The sequence below is a fragment of the Lathyrus oleraceus genome, chromosome 3 (genome assembly GCF_024323335.1).
Source record: "Lathyrus oleraceus cultivar Zhongwan6 chromosome 3, CAAS_Psat_ZW6_1.0, whole genome shotgun sequence".
Taxonomy (NCBI): Eukaryota; Viridiplantae; Streptophyta; class Magnoliopsida; order Fabales; family Fabaceae; genus Lathyrus; species Lathyrus oleraceus.
In genome coordinates, this window is record NC_066581.1 from 534,797,578 (window position 1) to 534,819,181 (window position 21,604).

Genomic DNA, 21,604 nt, shown 5'->3' on the forward strand with positions numbered 1-21,604 from the left:
CTTACGAAGGTACATACTGATAATAATCCAGCTGACATGTTAACCAAGGTTGTGTCAGGTAGCAAGTTCCAACACTGCTTGAACTTGCTAAACATTATTCCATATTCGTCCAAAATTTGAATGTTTCAAATGCTGAACGGGGTGGAGAATTGTGGGAATAAGGGGATATTTAACAAAGCTAAATATGAAACATTGAGTGTGGTAAATGCAACATACTCCATTCAACATATGAGTAATAATAGGAAGACAAAGGCTGATATGTGTATGAAATGTAGATCACTCATGTTATAGTACATAAGTTACTATATAAATGTAAGCTTATGTTTGTCTGATAGAACAACAAGTAATACGTAACAAAGTTATTAGTTTCCTTTATAATCAATTCAATCTTTCTTCTTCAAACATTTATATCTCTTCATACAATTCATTATTCATATACTATTTTCTTTTTCAACTTTAGTGAGGGTTGTATTTCATTATTAGAAGTTCCGCTGCAACTCCAACATAAAATATGTCAAGCAAACATTTATAATCATCAAAATAAATCAGTATAAAGTGAAACAAGTTTAGAAAATCGAGGAGAGTAATCTACTTGAACTTCTTTCAATAAATCACTCACTTTAAACTCCATTGAATCCATGAGAGTTTTCAATAGTTCTCACCATCTCAATCACTGTCTAGATTATTGTAAAATGAACACAAAAATCAGAACTTAGAGTGGTATAATATATACAAATGATAAAAATATTAGATAGAGTCTGTAAAATTGTATATAAGAAGCTTTAGTAAACATATCATACATATGTTTAGATAGAGCTTGTAAAATTGTAGAAAAAAGTCATACAATTAACAACCACTAACATTTGTCATTTCAAAAAGTCATACAACCTTTCTAATATTGTAAAGTTGATTGAAAATACAAAATAAAGTAGTCATAGTTACAACAAAAACAACCCCTAATAATTTGGAATACATTCAAGATCAACTCTCAAAAAAGATACACAAAAAATAATCACATTCGAGATTAATTTGTTCTACTAAGAGTACAAGATCAATCTTCATCTAATAACTGGTCGACCAAATCGTCATCATAATAATGAGGATGTGATCCAAAAGTTGAAGTGTCAAATTTTTTTATGTTGGAATATTTTTATATATGTTATTTTAATATCCCAATGGTTATTATATGGGCATATATATTTTAATTATATTAGCTATTTTATCAATTAAGTGTCTTAAATGATTAAGTGATCAAATAGAGTAAAAGACCGATTAGATTTCATTTAGAAACTATTTAATTAATTAAATAATTGGGTATGGACTCAAATATGAGTGGATGTCAGGATTACCCATTTGATAATAATTGGAATCATAATGGGCCATCACACTATATATAGGCTATAATCCCCAATATACTGAACACAAACAAAATTATCTCTTCTCCCATCTAAAGAGATTCGATCCATAAAGAGTACGCTTGATGAAGAACCACAAAATTCATCAACTTCTGGGTTTTGGATTATCGTTAAAGAGAATTTTCTCAATGGATCCAGATATTCTATAATCAATTTATCGATCTTTTAATTTTATATATATTTGATTTCTGCGTCTAAATTATATATATAACTTATTGAACATGTTTTGGTTAATCATTATTGACCTAATTCCAACAAATTGTATCAGAGTCGGAATTATAATTACGGAACATAATTATGTGCAATTGTTTTTTTTTAATGCATATAACTGAAGGGAAATTGTATATTAGAACTTGGATAATTTTCGGTTACATGTAATGTGTAACATTGCTTTATTTTTTGATTCGGAATTTGTATTCAATTAAAATTTACATTGTGAATTGGTAATGCCGCATGAATTTCTATGCCATATTGACATGCTTTGATATATATATATATATATATATATATATATATATATATATATATATATATATATATATATATATATATATATATATATATATATATATATATATATATATATATATATATATATATATATATATATATATATCAGAAATAATATTATGTGTGTGTCAATGTTTTAAAAATCGGACCGGAGATTGAACCGGTGAAACTTACGGTTCAAGGTTCAATTGGTTCAACTGGTTGAACCGTTTATTAAATAAATTAATAATATAAAATTAAATTTCATAAATATGTCACACATAATCATATGTTCACAACTTAATAAAATGATTATTTCAAAAATTCATTACAAATTTAATACAACAATATCGATAATACATATAATAACATAACATAGTTCTACACTTCATTTCAACATTCATTTAAGAATAATTGGATCAAATTAAAGAATTACAATAAACTAAGTTAAATTAATTCAAACCAAAATTAGAATAATAGAATATAATAACTAATATAATGTTCAAATAATTAAGAATATCTAAATTAAATAAGATAGAATAGCAAGAATAAATAATATAATACAATATAATTTATTTTAAAAAATGAATTTGAGTTTAAATACGACAAATAAATCTTAATTGACAACAACACAACATTCATGCAACATAAGGAGTCACCTCCATATCAGACAAAGTAGAGCTTTCAAAATGGACTACCCCATATAAACCGACTGTCCCGACCCAAAAAGTCATAGGATTTAGACCTTAAAATTAGACTTCATATTTTTCAAGGCTCTTTTAGTCCAACCCTAAAAAACTCGTTGTCCATTAGGGTTAGCCCGTATGGACCGTGGGTAACCCATTAGACTATATATATATATATATATATATATATATATATATATATATATATATATATATATATATATATATATATATATATATATATATATATATATATAGACACACACACATCTTACTCCAAAATAACACATTGATTTTTTTCAACTCACTAGATTTTTTCTCTATTCTATTCAATCTTTATATATTAAATTTTATACATTAATATAATCAACCCTCTTTCTTTGTATTCTATTAGTTTCTCTTATCTTAAATTTTTTAGTATTATTTTATACAATTTAGATATGTTTAGTATTTAAAAATACATTATAGTATTTATAAAAGATAACATAGCATTTTAAAATATATTATGTTTAAAACAATATAACTTTTAATTTTATTTATAAATATTATGTGATTTTTATTTTTATTTTTTATTTAAAAAAGCTCGTTTAGGAGCGGGTAGCCCGAAGCCAATCTAGGACTGGGCTCGGGTAATAACTTTCGAGCCCATATTACAATAGAATTTTTTTGGCCCAGTCCTAAAAGGCCCAAGACCCGCCATAGTCGACCTGTTTAGGACCGGATAGTCCATTTTGACAGCTCTAGAACAAAACCTTTGTCTCAGAATGATGGGACACCTCTGTTTCGACCATCATCTGCCTATCATCCTGACCTTCTACATCTGCAATTGTTGTTTGGATATCATCAACAACCGTAACATTTGGCTAATCAACAACATCTTTGTCCCATCCATGAGCTCTAATACATCTAGATCAGGTACTGCGAGGTGCCTGAGCCTGCGCAGCCATCCGTCTCCCGTGAAAATCGATCGGGACTACTCTCCTTGCATGGATATGCGAGTTGTCGTTGTCAACTGTCTTCAATGCAGCTTGTCATGCAACCTAGAAGCAAATGTCTCGTCTAATCCTCTGATCCTCATTGCAAATAAAACACAATAAAATATGAACTAATAATTCTTTTTAAATCTAAAATCAACACAGTTTTCCCATATTTTTGAAAATACTGATAAACCTTCTCCCGATTTTTACTAAAAGTTTGGTATGCTTCTATGCATTTTTTTCGGATTTTTGAAAAATTCTGATAAAAATGCATGTAATTTTACCGATTTTTTAAAGTACCCGAACACATGTATTTTTATCAAAAATTTTCAAATTTTCAACAAGAATGCATGAGAAACATGAATTTTTACCGAACATTTTAAAAATGCAAATAAAAATGCATTTTTTTTCCAAAAATCCGATATAATATTGAAATTGCCGATGAAAATGTATAATTATTTTAAAAAATTCGCTGGCTGACTTTAAAAATCTGATAATACTCACAATTTTTAAAAAGTTTCAAAATGTTACAAATGAATAGTGGAATGAGTTTTTTTTAGCAAGGTTAATATGATAAAGTCACATCATTTGGAATGTGTCAAGTTTAAGTGTGGGAGTGGCAGATAAAAATCTCCTATTTGAATCATTGTCAGCCCAACATATTTACAAAACTCAATATAAATTTAAAAAGACGATTGCTCTTTTTTGCCCTTAAGAGTGTGTCTCACACCTCTGAAAATCCAAAAATATCTTGCTGTGTTTGGAGATGCATTTTTGAACGTACCTAAAATGACACTAACAAAAAACATTGCAAGTGAGACACTCCTATTTTGTCAACAAAAAAAAAAATCGAAAATGCAATCCATAAAAATTGTTGTCACAATCATAAACAGAGATAGAGGCAAACATAAAAGTTGAAGTACATTATCTCAGAGAACATAAATGACTAACTAATGAAGCATGCAAGCCATCCTGATTAGAAGGCTTTATTAAACTACAAGCAATTTCAAAAGAAAAAGGAACTGGTTTTTGAAATGCCATTGCATAATCAAGACAAAGTGATATGTCTTCCATTCACAACAAGCACTATGTAAAGTTCTATTTCAATCTTAAAACTGAACATACAATAGACAGAGGAAACTGATCTAAAATTGAGTCAAAGTTGAGAAAGTAAAGCTCTCTCTGCATTATAGCACCCGAACATACTCCTCCGGTTTCAAATATAAGTAAATAAATCTATATATTTGATATTAAGTTTGAATCAAGAAGAGATGATGATCATGATCTCTCATCACCAAGAAGAAAATAATCAGAAAATACTCACAAAGTATGAATGGTTAATGACATTGGCACTGACAGAATTAATTACAAACTTATCTGACAATAAAGAAGTTATTTTTTCATCAGTTCACTTGTTGTCTTGCACCGACATTCATTCAGTTTTAGACTTCACAAATACGCTTATGAATATACCGAGGAGCAATGACACAGAAACTAACCTCAATTTTTTGGTGGTGGTATTCATGGGTCAATGCTGAATTTGACGAATCAGTTTGGAATAATCTTCATTAGCTCAATATCAAACAAGAGAGTCTTGTCTATTAGCCCTTGGTTCTTTAGCACAAAATCCAAAGCTCGTTGGCCCTGTAAAGAAAATTTACATTGCATCTCTCAGACTTGATTTACAAAGTTGCTGAACACGACGAGACTCAACTCAACTCTTACCGAGAATGTCATAGGTCTTGGGCCACCTTTATTATAATCATTCTCAGGATATCCAAGTTCTGGGGGCACAATTATCCTGCATCACTGATAAACATGGTGAAATTTGCATTTATCTTCCCTTCTATCTCTTAACAATATATGATCCCAAAAGTTCAAGCTATAATGGTGAATGGGAAATAAAGACTTGCTCATAACATGTCTCATGCATACTAAAAGTCAAATTCTTAAGAGATATAGACGCAGCACCTTCGAATGCCTCCAAGAGACATGCCTGAAACAGCCTCTTCAAAAGCTGGTATTACCTGAAATTGAAAATACATGAGAAATCACACTTCAGAATAAGTGATGCAGACTCCAAAAATTAAGGCATACTTTGAGTGCTAAATATGGTCTTAACATTCAACAAGTTTAGTGAACTAACTTTTATGATGAATTCAGTTCAAAACAAATATCACATAAACAAGTTGTATCAAACCTACAATAACACCTTTTGGCCAGGGAAAAGACGGTGTGCGAACAGAGTTTATCCCGAATCCCAAAGGCGATCATTGGGACACCTCCCAGACTCAATATGGTATCAGTTATCGATGGGAAAACCCTAAAATCCATTTTCAACCCTATTGCCTACAATATGGCTTGGTTTTAACTTGTAAGCATTGTTCATAAAATAATGTTCACTAACTAAGCAAAGATATTGAAGTTGCAAGGAACTATATCAATCATTGCATAATGAGGTCTCTCACCTCTTTAGATCCTATTCTGAATTTGAAAAAGGCCTTGTCATCGCCCTGCATGTTAGAAAAACAACAAAACAGTTATGTAATAATCAACTACACCCACCATGTCTAAATAGATGATACAAAGAATTTCATACCTCAAAGGAACCACCTTTCGTTTTATTCCGGGCTTCAAATATGCGACCATAATAACCTATGGTGTAGCCATCCCAGTCTACCTGAACAAAATTTGAAGCTCATAAGTTGCTTCAATAATCTAATTTGAAGAGAAAACTAAATTGTCTAGAAAGAGTTCCCTAGGTAAAAACAGGCTACTCTAATTTTCTTAAGTTGTCAAATCTATATCCAACCCAAAATCATTCCAGAGAACCTAGAAAATTTTCTATGTAGATTCTAGAGCATGAAAGAAAAATCGAGACATAATTTTCACTTTGATTCAGAACCTGTACATCAAGATATATAGATTATTGATGCAAAAAGCAAAATCAATTCAGACTCTCACCACTACTATCTCTCCTTTCTTTGGTTTGGGGCCAGTCCCTGGTCGCAAGTCCTGTAGTTTTTTGTATACAACCAATAATAAACAAAGCTTGCTTAACCATAAAACATTTTTACATTTTACAATGTACTACATCACCTTATATTGTAGTCCAGATTCAGTTTCTACATAGTCTGGGTATCGCATTTTTGTTTTACCATAATCCTTCCCTCTAAGCGCAGGCACTGTATGTAAATGCACGGATTATGCATCATATCGAAAGTCTTTGTAGTTTTATTTTTCTTATTTTATAGACTATGTAGCTAAATAACATCATGTGCATGATAAAACAAACACAAATAGCCTAATTTAATCATCAGTAAAGCAACAACTGCATTATTTGCTTACAACATGCATAACATAACCAATCTCCTACTTTCAGTTTCAAACATACAAACCCAATTTAACAAACAGACCATGACCTTCTTCAGAACTGTGTTATACTGTTATATATTTTCCATAGTTTACAATTGTCTCAAAAGGAGATTAGAACTTCGACTCTTGAAGTTACAAAGGTAAACTCTTATTGCCACTTAGCTAACTCCTCATAGACATTGATAAATATTACTCCCTCCATTCCATATCTAATGTGGTTTGGGCAGGTAGAGAGAAGGTCTGGAGATTCTGTTGTAAATAGAGTAAATCAGATGGAGACGAGTCAAACAACTAGAGGTAGAGGAATGAAATGAACGGCGCGGAATGGAAATGAGCGAAGTGGAGCGGAGGGGAATGAAGATTCATTCTATTGTTTGGGTATTTTAGAACGGAGCAAGGCAAACTCTCAATTCCGCCCAAATCGGGGGGAAGAAATATGATGATAAGTGATGCAATAGAATTCATATCACTCCATTCCGCTCTGCTCCATCCAATTTTAATTAATCCAAACAAAGGAACCTCAATTCATACCATTTCATTTTGCTTCATTTTGTCCTATTTCATCAATCCAAACTTACCCTAAGAAAAACTATGTTTGGATTTGTAAAACGAATGGAGCGAAACGAAATAAAAATTGCATGAATAAAGCAATTTTGTCATTTCACCAAATCAGAGGGTACAAAAAATGATGGAAAGTGATGCAATGGGATATGATGCATTTAATCCGGTTCCGCTCCATTCCATCATTTTTTAATTAACCCAAACACTGGAACATAAATTTATACAATTTCATTCCATCCCATTCCAACAATTCAAACATTACCTTAAGTTAGATCTCAAGACTAACAAATTGGATATAAACATGGTTTTGAATAGAACAATTCCACTTAATGGGATAATTTTTAGAATAGTAGAGTAGTTGTCTTTAGTGGAACTATAAAGATAATAAATTATAAAACAAAGATAAATTACTTTCATAAGATATTATAGAATAGCTTGTGAAAATAAGTTGAACTTCAATATCTACCAAAAATGTTTACGCCACTTTATACACTCAAATAATTCAATCCAAACAAGTACAATATCTACAGATGCAAATTCAGCAAAAAAAAGTATAATAAAAACTGAGAAGTTTGAGTTTATTTATAGAGAAAATTACTGTCAGCAAATTCAGATGCAAGAGAAATTCCGCCTTTGCAAAAGCTTCCGGCGATAACCGCGACGGAAGAGAGAATCATCTTTCTCCGTTCAAGCGATAGCGGGAAACAACAACTACCACTCTTACCTGAAAAAACGGTTAGAAAACCGGGAGAAGAAAAATTAAACGAATAAAAAAACCGTTAAATGTGAAAACTCACCGGAGCAAGAAGATTCGGGATCCTGAAAGGAATGATAATAACCGATGTTTGAAATCGAATGAGTGTGGAAGTTGAAGATGAAAGTGAAAATAGAAATACAGTGAGAGTACCTGAGATTGAGATTTTGGGAGAGAAAGAGATGCAACGGTAAAGGACAAAATTGAAGCCATAACTGTAAATGATGTGTGTGGAAGTTGCTAGATTTTGAAGCGATGTTTAAAGATAACAAATAAGACTAGAAGTAGAACACGTCTTGTGTATACTCAAAAGAACAAGAGGTAATAAGTGTGGTCACAACTTACTCTAGCTTATAGGAATGCTTTGCTTTTTGTTAAAGAGGTGTTCATGTATTCAAAAAGAAATCAAATCACATATATTTTTATCTTTGAATTGGATATTTTTTATTTCTTAAAGCTATCAAAAAAAGTATACCATGAACACTCGTATTAAATTAAAAAATTAAAGTTTATGTTACATTCCGAATCATTCGGAATCAGAAAAGAATGTTTCAGCTCCACTTAAGAATCAGAAATAAAGATAGTTGAATAATATGTGATTTTGAACGGTGATTCCGATCTCTTCTAAAATGGCGCTAATGGACATGTATGGTTAGCACTCCAACGCTCAAGTCAGTTCAAAATTTAAGATGAGTATAATGAGAGTTGAAATTATAGATTGTACCTTACTCATAGTATGTAAACTATTTTTATATTTTGGGTAGAGTATAGTGGATTTGAGATGGATTGAGTCTTGGTCAATTGAGTCTTTGGTAGATCAAGAACAGTTGCCCCCAAGGTTTTGTCGGCACGAAAGGAACTGGGGAGAAGCCTTAAGTATCATTGTTCAACCTTCATGTCGTGATCCATTGTGAAATGAAACTGAAATACTTGGGATCAATTTTTTGAAAAAGTAATGGGGAGCAGACACATTTAATGTGATTCCATCATTGAAACACTTTGTTGTCCTTTTCTGACACGTGAAGTGACGTGACCAGTTAGGGTATGACGTAGTTTACAGTGTAGTTGAGTGTATTCGAGTTTGCGTGTATCCATGAGTGGAAACTTAGTAGTTGATCTTGTGATTTTTTTTCCATAGTTGGTATTGATCTTTTCAGTTGTTGTTTATAAATAGCGCGAATTGAGTATTTGGAAGTTTTCGTTGTCTTTGGCTTTCAAGCTTGTAGTTACTTTCTAGAGAAACATCTTCGTTTCTTATTCCATGGGAATGTCACTATAAGTGATTCAGTGCTTCCCTTAAATTTTTCACCTTTTTTCATTTCTCCTATTTCATCAATCTCCCATTACCTGATATCTTTCTGTCAAGTTTTACTTTCAGTATTTTCTATTTTCTAGTCAGGATGGACGATAATATTGTTGATTTAGTGAGTGATTCCGAAGTTGAAACTTCATTTGCTTCTGGAATGAGGGCATCCCTCGAACCTTACCTTCATTCTCTTAGTAGCGATCACAGAGGGCCAGAAATTATACACATATCTGATGATTTTTGGTCAGAAAGGGTATTTGGGAATTCATTGGATGAAGAAACTTCTTCTTTCGGGTTGCTAGACGCTCTTATATCAGATGTTGGCATAGGAATAAATTGTGACGAGGTCCCCATGCCCCATCGTGTCTTGTCCGAGGGAGATAGATAAGTTAATCTTCAAAAGAGAGAACACATTAAAGATTACATTCGACTCCGTTTGCAGGTCGATGGTTGTGAACCCAATGACGTTGATGTGTTAGTCCACTTGAATCTTCAAAGTCGGCTAGGTGTGCTAGAGTATTATTGGGTAGGTACAAAAGTAGTGGACACTTCCTCGGTTCAGAGCACTAAGGTTGCCATAAATGCAGTTGGCATCGTAATTGGCGACCCTTTGCAATGGTTAGCTATCCTCGTGTCAGGGGAAAAGAGGATATGTAGCTTTTTTTACGATTGTATGATCCCATTGATGCTTGTCAAAAATAGGACTCCGACTGACTTTTTTTTTTCCGAATTTGAGATTGTCGTCCTAGAATATTTAAAATTTACTCATTCCTAGCTTCATTCGGGGTCATGGGCATACACAAGATTGTTCCAACTATACACCGAGCACAAATCACATGAGCCTTCACTTAGCTTATTTTTTTTATCTTATCCATATGAGACGTACTTCCCCCGGATAGTTTCCATAAGGATTATTTACTTCCACCAGGTTAATTATTAGTTCTACCCCTTTGCTTTGGATTGGGGCGACTTCTTAGGGCGTTTCTTACTAATAAGCCCCGCATACCCGCCACTCATCTTGTTTTTTTTTATATATCCCTGCTGATTCCCCCCGCTTCTGTCGGACTTTATATCCAAAATATTGGTCAAAGACCCATTTTAACTAGGACGTTCTCTCTTACTGTACCAAGTCAGGTTCTATTTCTCCAGACAAGGTGATAATGAAGAAGGAAGTGTGATCTTGATTTCAAAGGCTTGGCTCTGAAGATGGGTTCGGTCCTGGTGAGGTGGCCTCTACCGAGGTAAAAAAGAGATGGTTTGAAACTCATGTTATCTTAAATGCAGTTAACCAAGAGGAAAGGATGGAGATTTTTTGTGATAATGGAGCCTTCACCTTTTTTTTCTTTTCCATGTGTGATTGCATTTTTGCATATAATATGAATAAAGTAAACAAGATAAGTTCAAATAACTCAAGACAAACAAATTTTTAATCTTATTAATTCTTTAATTTATTATTAATTTAAACATTGTTTGAATTTTTTATTTACTTATGTTTAAATAAAACTTTTTTTTAATAGACTAACAAAAACAAATTTGAAAATATCAAACTTGAACATAAATATAAGTCTAAGATAAACTAGAAACAATACTAAAATCCTATTTCCAATGGTATTTTTTCATACGGATGAGACTCAACCAAGTAGAAAAAACATTAAATATCTTAACCTAACTTAAAAAAGAGTTTTTTTTATAAGCTGAATATTTTAAATAAATTTTTTTAGACCTAGAATAGTTAATATCATAAACATTAAATTGTTATTAGCAATTACTAGTATTTTAAATAACTGATATATTTGTTTCTGAATATTTTGATATATACTATTACTTAATTATTTAATTATAGTTATATTATCGTAATTAATAATATGCTTTTTATATTTAATATTTAATAATATTATTATAAATAATAAAAATATGTTTAATAATTATTTATACTATGAACTAACATTATTTTAATTATTTGAATTACATATTTATAATATTTTAATATTAATTTTTATATTAATTTAACAACAATTAAAAAAGAAAAAAATGGCAAGGAAGTCTTGTCTATTATATCCGAAAGGATGCATTTTTAAAAAATTATTTGAATTAAATATAAAATTATTTGTTATTCAGTTTAGTTTAGTTTTACATGATTAATTTAAAATTTTGATTTGATTTATTTAAGAGATTAATTACTATACACTGTCATTGTAAAAAGTTTTACACCGTCGGTTCATCACCATCACCCGTTTGTATTACTTTATAGATTTTTAAAATAAAAGTCAAACTTCTTTTAATATCCAACGTTTATAATTAAGTGATGGTGTAAAACCCTTTTACACTGACAGTGTATTTTAATTAATCTCTTTATTTAAATAGTTTTTTGAATATTTAAATTAAAAATTATATTTTTAATTATTAATATTATAAAAATATAAGTTTAGTTTTGATGTAATATATAACCTATAATACATTAAAAGTTATTATTATAATATCATTACAAAATCATATCAACTGGTTACGTTTGAAACAAACAAATTAATAGAAAATATATTAAATTAAATAACTGATATTAAATGATGGCAGCCATACCAAGAAAAAACCAACGAATTTCCAATATTACCCCTTTATCAACCCCATTTCATTTTCCCCACCCCTGGCTTTTGAGTCAATCCAAAAGGTACATTGCACCAACTTTTCTCACCAACTCTCTTTTAATATATTTTAATTTAATAAATATTTAATTACAATTTTACTGTATTTATTTTAATTGATTCATGAAATTGATCTAACTATTCTAAATTTAAATAGTTTTCATACTCTCTTATATTTTGGTATTTGAAATTAACAATATTTTTATTTTTTAAATATGAATATGAAAATCATCATAAATTTTATAAATAAATATATAAATTAAAAAATAAATGTTTTATCAATTTTTTTTATAAAGAAATAAAAGAGAACAGAATTATTTAAATTTAAATTTGTAATTAATTTTATGAATTAGATAAAATTGAGGGACGGAAACTTGAGAAATATTATAAATAGAAGTAAGCATAACTTAAAATAAAAGCAGCTTTTATTCATTTCATTTCACAATTTTCAATGGCTTCTTCACTTTCACTTTCAAAGCTTGTAACACCAAACGCAAGAAGCGCTTCTTCACCAGAATCGCTTCGGTCCAGATCCATCAAAACAAACTTCCTCGCTTTCAATCTTTCATCAACAACTTTCAGAACTAATCTATCTGCTTCTCTTCGAACTCATCACGAAAACGCTTTCAAAGCGTCTTTAAGGTTACAATAATAATCTGTTTTCATGGATCACGATTCGTGCTTATTTTTTATTTACATTCAGTGTTTTTTCATTATTTTTACACTTATTTTATTTTTTTATTTAATTAATTTTGTTCTGTGTTGAGAGAAGCATTGAAGTTGATTTTTTTTTTAATTGCGATCGTGATCGTGAAACGTTATTATCGATGAATCTTGTTGTTAGGACTTGTTTGGTTAGTCTTTTTTTTTTTTTTTATGATTTTAGTAGCGGAAAGTTGGTAGGTTAAATAGTACTACATCGTTGATTTTCATGGAAGAGTGAAAATGAAATATGTTTTGTTTTTATTTGATTTAGATATTTGTTGTAATTAAAAGTAATTCGAATTTCAAATATGCATCAAGTTTTCTATTTAGTTGACTTTAGTTTTAATGAAAAAATTTGTGATTATAATCAATTTATTTATTTTTTCAAATTATTACCTGTATTTCATGTGTTTCGGGTGTGTGTGTGTGTTTCATAGCCCTTGAGTTCTTTTTTTTTCTTCAAATTATGACTCGTATTGATGTATGTTGTGTTTCTGGTGTCTGTGCTTCATAGTCCATGAGTTCTCTTTTTCAAATTATTACTCGTATCAATGTATGTCTGTGTTTCTGGTGTCCGTGCTTCATAGCCCATGAGTTTGGAAAAGTACCGGCCACCCTTAAAGTGCAGTTTTTATCAAAATCATGGTGGCTCACTGCCAATCTTGGGTTTATAATGACCCTTGTTCATGTTAGCTAAAAAATTATAAAGAATTGTAAATTTGTGTTTAATATATTATTTTATGTCTATATTGTCAATGTGATGAACCCCAAAATCAGTACTTTATAGTAACAGAACTTTTATTGACTTGAAGAATATGAGACTTTGTTTTTGTTTCCCAAACAACATTTATATGGAGGCAAACCTTTGACTGTTGGTTGTTGGTTGTGTCCTTGCAGGGTTAGATGCTCACAAACAGATGGAAATGGAGTTCCTGCAAAGAGGACAGTACTTCATGATCTTTATGAGAAACAAGGGCAGAGTCCATGGTATGATAACCTCTGCCGACCAGTTACGGATCTGATTCCTCTTATTGAAAGTGGTGTCAGAGGCGTCACTAGTAACCCAGCGGTAATACTAATATAATGTTATTTGGTTATAATTTTCGCGTCGGCTAGTGAGCAAAACGATACTTTTATGGTTTTGCTATTCTACTTGTGTGAATACAGGATTAGCAGTGCATGGTGCACACTTTTTAAGTGTTGTAACTTATTGTGCTTTTTATATAATATCAGATGTCATTGCACTAATATGCTGTATATGCGTGATTGCAGATCTTCCAGAAAGCTATCTCATCTTCAAATGCTTACAATGATCAGTTCAGGTACTATCAATAGCTTTTACTAATCCCAAAAGTGTTTCTTTCAAATTTGAACAGCAACGTAATGAGCATAGAGTTGACCGTTGAGGCATAGTCATGGCTCATTATTGTCTGTCCATAGTCTGCATAATCATTGTATTACTTAGTTTTGCTTGTCATTTCATAAAGTATATTTAGCTTGGTAAACTACACAAAGGTCAATAATGTCACTCGCCGATTGTGGAGAATGGTGATTTGTTCAAATTCCGCTATGCTGTGGAGCTCTAGAGCTGCTAATTGACCACACTGCATAATTGTTGTATTACTTAGTTTTGCTTGTCCTTTCATAAAATATATTTAGCTTGGTAACTACACAAAGGTCAATGATGTCAATCGTGGATTGTGGAGAATAATGATTTGTTCAAATTCCGCTATGCTGTGGAGCTATAGAGCCGCTAATTGACAACACTGACAAAGAAGATGTCTCCTCGGTTTCTATTTCTTTTACAGGAGGGGAAGATCTTCACTTCCTTAAGTATATTGTTTAGTCTGCTCCTTTGCTTATAATATGTCCCCCAGAGACAGTCATTACAGCGGAAAATGTTCTTAAAAAATGAAAAATGTGTATCATTTTCAATTTTGTAGATGTGCCATTCTTTGTGGTGTGGCCTAAAATTTCGCTATAGCTCTAATTATTGTGTTTCCTGGTCTTGTAGCTAAAGACAAATTACTTTATCATGCAGGGAACTTGTGCAAGCAGGGAAAGACATTGAAAGTGCGTATTGGCAACTTGTAGTGAAGGACATTCAAGACGCTTCCAAACTATTTGAACAAATTTACGATCAAACTGATGGTGGTGATGGCTATGTGTCTGTTGAAGTATCTCCTAATCTTGCTGATGATACTGAAGGAACCATAGAAGCTGCAAAATGGCTCCATAAATTGGTTTCTCGCCCCAATGTTTATATTAAGATTCCAGCTACAGCTGCTTGTGTCCCTTCAATAAAGGAAGTGATTGCCAATGGAATAAGTGTGAACGTGACTGTAAGTTTGTGCTACATTCTTTCACGTAGTTTGCAAATTAAATAATTGAGTATCATATTATGTTGTCAAGATATTTCAGGTTGGGATGTTGGCTACTTGATAAGTAATCCTAGATATTATCATCATAATGATAATGGCTAGTGGTTAGATCTTGCTGGTTAGGAGCGAGGGATATGAATCATTGACGTAGACACTACACTGATACTGACAATAGACATCGATAATAATTTTAAAAAACGGAAGTGATTGACTGTAAACACATTGTGCCAGTGTCACGTCAATTTTGGATGGCAACACGTGTTGGGCACTGAACATGCCTTTAGTCAGAAGTATCAATGCTATATAATTGTAGGAGGACAACGAGAAGTTTATTGTCTCGAACATTATTGATGAGTGTCACCTGACTTGATCTCTTTTACAATGTGCCGAAAGTCTAATTGTATGTTTGTGGTACTTGTGTCTGCAGCTGATATTCTCTCTTGAAAGATATGAAGCTGTAATTGACGCTTACTTGGATGGTCTTGAGGCATCTGGTTTAAATGACCTCTCTAGAGTCACAAGTGTTGCCTCTTTCTTTGTCAGTCGAGTGGACACTCTCATTGACAAAAGCCTTGAGAAAATTGGCACTCCAGAGGCCCTTAATCTGCGTGGAAAGGTAAAAGAATATTGTTTTCCAAATTGACAATTTTTGAAGTTTTTGGATTTATTAAACCCGTGGATATCAAGTATGCTCAAGTCGTATTTCATGATGACATTGAATTTTATAGGCAGCAGTAGCCCAAGCAGCACTGGCTTACCAGCTTTACCAAAGGAAGTTTTCTGGTCCAAGGTGGGAAGCTCTAGTTAAAAAGGGAGCCAAAAAGCAAAGGCTCCTTTGGGCTTCTACCAGTGTTAAGAATCCTGCCTACTCTGACACCTTATATGTTGCTCCTCTTATTGGACCCGACACCGTAAGTCATCGCATTTTTCCAATGTCCATTTGCTTATAGTTATCATAGCTATGAACTTGTTTAATAGCATTGCCTTGTTAATTACTTCCCAGGTATCTACCATGCCAGACCAAGCTCTTCTAGCATTTATCGATCATGGTGCTGTAGCCAGGACAATAGACTCAAATGCATCTGAAGCTGAAGGAATATACAATGCTATTCAGAAATTGGGTATTGATTGGAGCAATGTTGGTAACCAGCTTGAACTTGAAGGAGTTGATTCATTTAAGAAAGCCTTTGATAGCCTTCTGGATTCACTGCAGGAGAAGGCAAAAGCTCTTAAATTGGTCAGTAAGTGAAGTTGCAACTTTTATGGTTAATTATTGCTGTGTAATGTATGATGTCATTTGAGATTAATAAGAGACAGTGGCTGGGGGTTGTGATTTGTGCTGCTGTAATGTTCTTCATGGAATCATTGACGATAGTGATACGTTAAAAGTTGAACTTCTTGGCTTCTAGGTTGAGTTTTTTTATTTCTTTCCATGTACCATGTATGCGGCGGTTTTTTAGGGAAATGGAAATAGATTCCTGTGCAATAACTGCCGCCCCATGCAATTTTCAATTTCTGACTGTTAAATCTAAATAAAAGATTGTGATTGTTTAAACTGATTTTGTTAGTCTAATATGCTATTTTCAATATCAAAGATTATGTGATAAGAGTTCCACAAGACTGTTATGTGGGAATGTGTTAGGTTTAACACAATTTTAAGATTCTATCATACAATTTAAAGATTGTATTATAGTCTTTAATGATTGAGATTGTCCATTATTGGGGTGCTGCTCCTACTAGGCTCTATTCATGGCGTTACCATTTTGAAGATGGTGATGGTGCAAATACTGTGCTTTTAACTCAACACAAAATGTGACAACTTATAAGTTCTTGATCTAACACTAGAAATCTTTTGGATTTTGATAACACTGTTGAATTCGAGGGGGAGTCCTCACTACTCTTGGATTAACCTACAAGGGAGTTTGAAACTACATTTTAATTAAAAAGTATTAGGGAATTTCTTATCTCATCCTATGAGGTGGGAAAACATCTAAAACACCTAAAATGTCTCAAATTCTATGTATTTTCGAACCCACATTGTCTTAAATTAAAATTTAATTGATCCGGAGATGCAACTCCGTTATATTTTAAAATTACACCATGTATCTCACTTTGAAAGACATTTTACACGTTTATTGTTTCGGAGATGTATCGCTGTTTAGGGTTTACGGAGATGCATCTCTGTATTTTGTCAGAACATTGCATGTTATGTTTGTTTTATGGTTTACGTAGATGAAAGTTATGATTTATAAACGTTAAGAACCCTGTTATGTGATGAGATTTAAACCATAAAATCGATATGCAAAAAATGACATATATAAATTTAGATGGTTTGGAAATGATATATATATATATATATATATATATATATATATATATATATATATATATATATATATATATATATATATATATATATATATATATATATATATATATATATATATATAAAGAAGAGATGCTCCACACACACATCCCTTTTTTAATATAAAAAAAAAACTTAAGAAGAAGATAATTAAAATAGAACAAAAGACACAAGAATCTATTGATAACAAACAAATGAAGTAAAAATAGAATGAAGTAAAAATAAAATACAATTCATAATGAATCTAAAGTACAACTACTATATGATATTGCACTATTGCGTATGTTAGATTATATCTCCTTGGGCTCCTCGGGCTTCAATACCTCTCGTCTTCCGGCACTGTCTCTAATACATCAATGTCTCTCGTGCCTCCGTCATGATGACATCTAGGATCTGTCTCATATTATACCCATCAGAAAAGATATCTTTGTCAATGTCTGTTTGCTCAATCTCCACTATGCGATGACATCTAGACAAGACATCATGATCTAACTGTGTCTGATCTTTCTCTAGTATCTTCCAATGAGCTGACCCCATCGACACAGCTCCAGTCGCTCTCAATTATGTTACTCTGTGCCTTCACCGGTATCAGATGACTAAGATAAGTATCAAACACGACATCCATCTCTCTACGTGTCATAGTAGGAGGAGCAAAGACAACAGGGTGTCTGAATGGTCTGAGTGTAGTCAAACTGTTGCATCACACGCTCAGACAGATGAGGAGCACTGAAATGTGATCCGTAAGCCAACCATCTTAAGTATAACAAAATGTCGTTAAATGGTTGCGTCTCACTGTGATCGTCATAATTGTAGAAGTGCATATCCTCAGCAATCAAGCGGTCTAGATACACTTTGAACGACTCTATTGTTTGGTTCCCTCTAAGCAGGGCAAATGCAAACGCATACATCATATCCTCAGTATAAGTCGACATACAAGACCAGCCAGAGATGCGCGGGAAGTGTTGGAGGACTCAAGCCTGAAAAGTATTGGAACACACAAATCATCAATAAGGGCGTTGCAAAAATGTAATGAAAATGACACAAAAATATTAAAAGATCAATAAACATTACTGTCAGTAGTGTAATGATGTCTATGACCTACTTTGTCTTCCACCTTTAGCCCTTTGATAATTTCGAGTATAAGTAAATCAAACAAATGATTCCTCAATTGTACTCATAGATCCACTTGAAGTCCTCAAAGTACCGCAGATAGACGATATTTGTATAAGTGACACTCTTGTTCATAAAAATCACAGTGCCAATCAAATATAACAGGTATGCTCTCATAGCATACGCTATATGGAGCCCTACTTGCTTGTCATCGCCTCTAACCTCTTGAGCTCTAAGGAGCTCATATGTATATACATTTTTCAAGAATTCAAACCTAACATTATCCCCTCTGGTTTTTTCAAACTCATTTATGGCATCTTCTGGGTCAACTTCAAGATGATCTACCATTATCTCGAGTGCCTCGTCTCTGGTAATTCTCTCATGATCTAGAAGTTTCTCCTTGATCCAAAGATGCAACAAACACGACACATCGTCGAGTGTGATAGACATCTCTCCAAGTTAGAGATGAAATGACGAGATCTCGGTGTGCCATCTTTCTAAGAATGCATTAAGCATTCTGTGGTTGACCGTAACATAACCGATCATGCACAAGTCCTTCATCATAAATAGGGACAAAGCAGTATGAAATCACTCCTCATTCGGCTGAGACAAGCCAATAATCTTATACCTATGATTAATAAATTTCAGCGAATCACGGGGAGAAAAATAACTCAAAGTCAAAAATTTGCAATATATTAATAAATGTAAATTAGAAAGAATGAATCCAACTATTGTTACCTCTCCTTCCCATATATGTCTAATAGTATTATATGAGTATAAAGGCAGTATTGATAACTCTACATGGCCTTCTACAAATGTATGAGGTGGCTTTAGCTCATCATCCTCAATAGCCTCATCATCTAGAGGTGACACTAACTCAGAAGCATCATTAGTCGGAGGTAGCACTAGTGCCTCATGTAGCACTAGTGACTTAAGTACCTGAATAGGTGAAATCTATCACCTGTGAGAGGATGGGGTCGTGATGTGTCGATAGGTGAAATCCGTCTCCTACGGGAAGAAGAAGATGGAGACGCATGAGCCCCAGAGTAGATGCCTCTGTATGGCTAGAGTGAACATGAGCCTCTAAAACCTGACTATTCTCCCTCCACACTGATGTATGATGTGCAATTCTCCCGTGCCCCAGTCTATCGTCTCTATCAACCATAATGCATGTAAGTAAACCAAACAATTAGTACAAGTACCACTCAAAGCAAGAAAATAATAATAAAAAGACAGAGTGATAATTTATGGAGATGAATCTCTAGTTATTAGCAAACTAAACGTTGAAAAATTCTGGAGATGCATCTCCGGAATTTTCTACAACTCTTCAGGTCCTTCAATGGCGAAAATGCAGACATACAAATCCCAAAAATAATGGTTTGATCGTTATTTTTAACGAAGAAACATGTTTTACGGTATATATAAACTATCATTCATGCAATTTCTACTCATTTCTTATATAAATTATCAATTTCTACTCATTTACACGAAAACTCAAAAAACTTTACAAAACATCAAAAACTTGCAAATTTAGACTTTCCTTCGGTGTTGAATGATGTCTCTGATGTACTTGATGTTGATTGAGGAACCTTTGAGTTTGATTGATGAAATGTTTTGAGAGAATTTGAGAAAATTGAGTTTTTTTTTAGAAATGAGAGGAAGGAGAAGAGTTTTGGTGCGATTTAAACTTGAATATCGTTTGGAGATGCATCTCCAAAATAAGTTTGAAGATGTATCTCCGAAGTATTTTAATGTTAAGTCATAATTCTATTTACTCAAGGTGCGCCCGAAGGTGCATCTCCGAAATCCGAGAACATTTTAGTAATGTGGTGCTTTAATAATATATATGATGCATTAAAAAATTCATAAATTTTAAAATATTTAAGATTTTTTAATTTTTTTATTAATGAATTGATATGTTAAAATGTCGTATCTTATAGGCCAAAACATAATTTATATAAAACCTACTAGAATGTGTCTATTATCTATCAATTTCAATGCAATATATTGGACTCTTAGTCATTTATGTTTTCACTGCTATGCCTGTTTCTGTGCTATGCTAAATCAAAATAGTAGTTAATAAATTAACTTCTGAGTGGTAAGTTTCAGGGTGTTGGGTGGGGGTGTTGTTATCATTTTTAAAGTATTAATTTTCAGTTGGTGGAATTAATTGCTAACAACTCTACCAAAAAAAAAGAGAATTTAATAAATAATCTATAAATATTTTTATAGATTGTCGTTCTCATTGAGAGTGAGTCTAAAATTAAATTAAATTAATCTAAAAATTTGAGTTTAACGTTTTAAATAAACAGGTAACAAAATTAAGAAAATTTAAAATTCACTTTAAAGAAATGATGGGACCACACATGCCCATAATATTATGTAGGGTTATCTTGAATTGATTGAGTCAGAAACTCAAAAGGAATTTTGATAGATACACTGTATTTGTATAGTTGTACTACTACAAGTGTTGTTTGTGTCTTATAAAATATTATTTGTACAGTGGTACCATAGTTTGTTATTTCTTTAATGCTTACAAATATATTATTTTTATTTTTTATTTTATTTTTTTAGAGTAAAAGAAAAACTATAATTATATAATTTATGTATATCTATGTCCTAAAAATAAAACATGTGTATTAATATTTCAATAAATAACATATTTTTTGTTTATCAATTAAACGGTAATAATTAGGGATGACAAACTGACATATCTATTTCATTTAGTCTCACATTGCAAATGCTCATAGAAAAATAACACAGGGTTGAGCAGACATATAGAGGGTTCAGGGCGCAAGCCTAAACTTTTGGCTCGTCTAAAAAAAAGGCAAGAGATGATGA

At 32.1% G+C, this 21,604-nt stretch overlaps 2 protein-coding genes across 4 annotated transcripts; one reads left to right on the top strand and one right to left on the bottom strand.

The window, feature by feature from the left end:
* Window positions 1-4,105: 4,105 nt before the first annotated feature.
* LOC127128774 (peptidyl-prolyl cis-trans isomerase FKBP19, chloroplastic) lies at window positions 4,106-8,629 on the bottom strand. 3 transcript variants are annotated; one of them, XM_051058147.1, is made up of 11 exons: window positions 8,411-8,629; window positions 8,301-8,322; window positions 8,102-8,227; window positions 6,667-6,752; window positions 6,532-6,582; window positions 6,167-6,247; window positions 6,036-6,080; window positions 5,539-5,594; window positions 5,293-5,368; window positions 5,067-5,211; window positions 4,106-4,351 (listed from the first exon to the last, which is right to left on the bottom strand). In XM_051058147.1, exons 1-10 carry the CDS (start codon window positions 8,468-8,470, stop codon window positions 5,116-5,118), a joined length of 699 nt encoding a protein of 232 aa, XP_050914104.1. In that variant the 5' UTR covers window positions 8,471-8,629; the 3' UTR covers window positions 4,106-4,351; window positions 5,067-5,115. The 3 variants fall into 3 exon arrangements, with proteins under 3 accessions (XP_050914104.1, XP_050914102.1, XP_050914103.1); XM_051058145.1 differs by having other exon boundaries at window positions 4,106-4,362; window positions 8,411-8,627; XM_051058146.1 differs by lacking the exon at window positions 4,106-4,351 and adding an exon at window positions 4,795-4,944.
* A 3,980-nt stretch (window positions 8,630-12,609) lies between these two features.
* LOC127128775 (uncharacterized) lies at window positions 12,610-16,847 on the top strand. Its single transcript, XM_051058148.1, has 7 exons — window positions 12,610-12,844; window positions 13,805-13,976; window positions 14,180-14,229; window positions 14,949-15,249; window positions 15,716-15,904; window positions 16,017-16,199; window positions 16,292-16,847. The coding sequence occupies exons 1-7, from the start codon at window positions 12,654-12,656 to the stop codon at window positions 16,535-16,537; spliced, it is 1,332 nt and encodes a 443-aa protein (XP_050914105.1). The 5' UTR covers window positions 12,610-12,653; the 3' UTR covers window positions 16,538-16,847.
* Window positions 16,848-21,604: the final 4,757 nt, after the last annotated feature.

What these genes read in the sequence shown, in the direction of transcription:
- LOC127128774 (XM_051058147.1), bottom strand. Translation starts at nt 8,470, where the DNA reads ATGGCTTCAATTTTGTCCTTTACCGTTGCATCTCTTTCTCTCCCAAAA. An exon ending in TCCCAAAATCTCAATCTCAG is followed by an intron (nt 8,323 to 8,410) that starts GTACTCTCACTG and finishes CATTCCTTTCAG; the next exon opens with GATCCCGAATCTTCTTGCTC. An exon ending in TGCATCTGAATTTGCTGACA is followed by an intron (nt 6,753 to 8,101) that starts GTAATTTTCTCT and finishes ATTTACATACAG; the next exon opens with TGCCTGCGCTTAGAGGGAAG.
- LOC127128775 (XM_051058148.1), top strand. Translation starts at nt 12,654, where the DNA reads ATGGCTTCTTCACTTTCACTTTCAAAGCTTGTAACACCAAACGCAAGA. An exon ending in GCGTCACTAGTAACCCAGCG is followed by an intron (nt 13,977 to 14,179) that starts GTAATACTAATA and finishes GCGTGATTGCAG; the next exon opens with ATCTTCCAGAAAGCTATCTC. An exon ending in CTCTTATTGGACCCGACACC is followed by an intron (nt 16,200 to 16,291) that starts GTAAGTCATCGC and finishes ATTACTTCCCAG; the next exon opens with GTATCTACCATGCCAGACCA.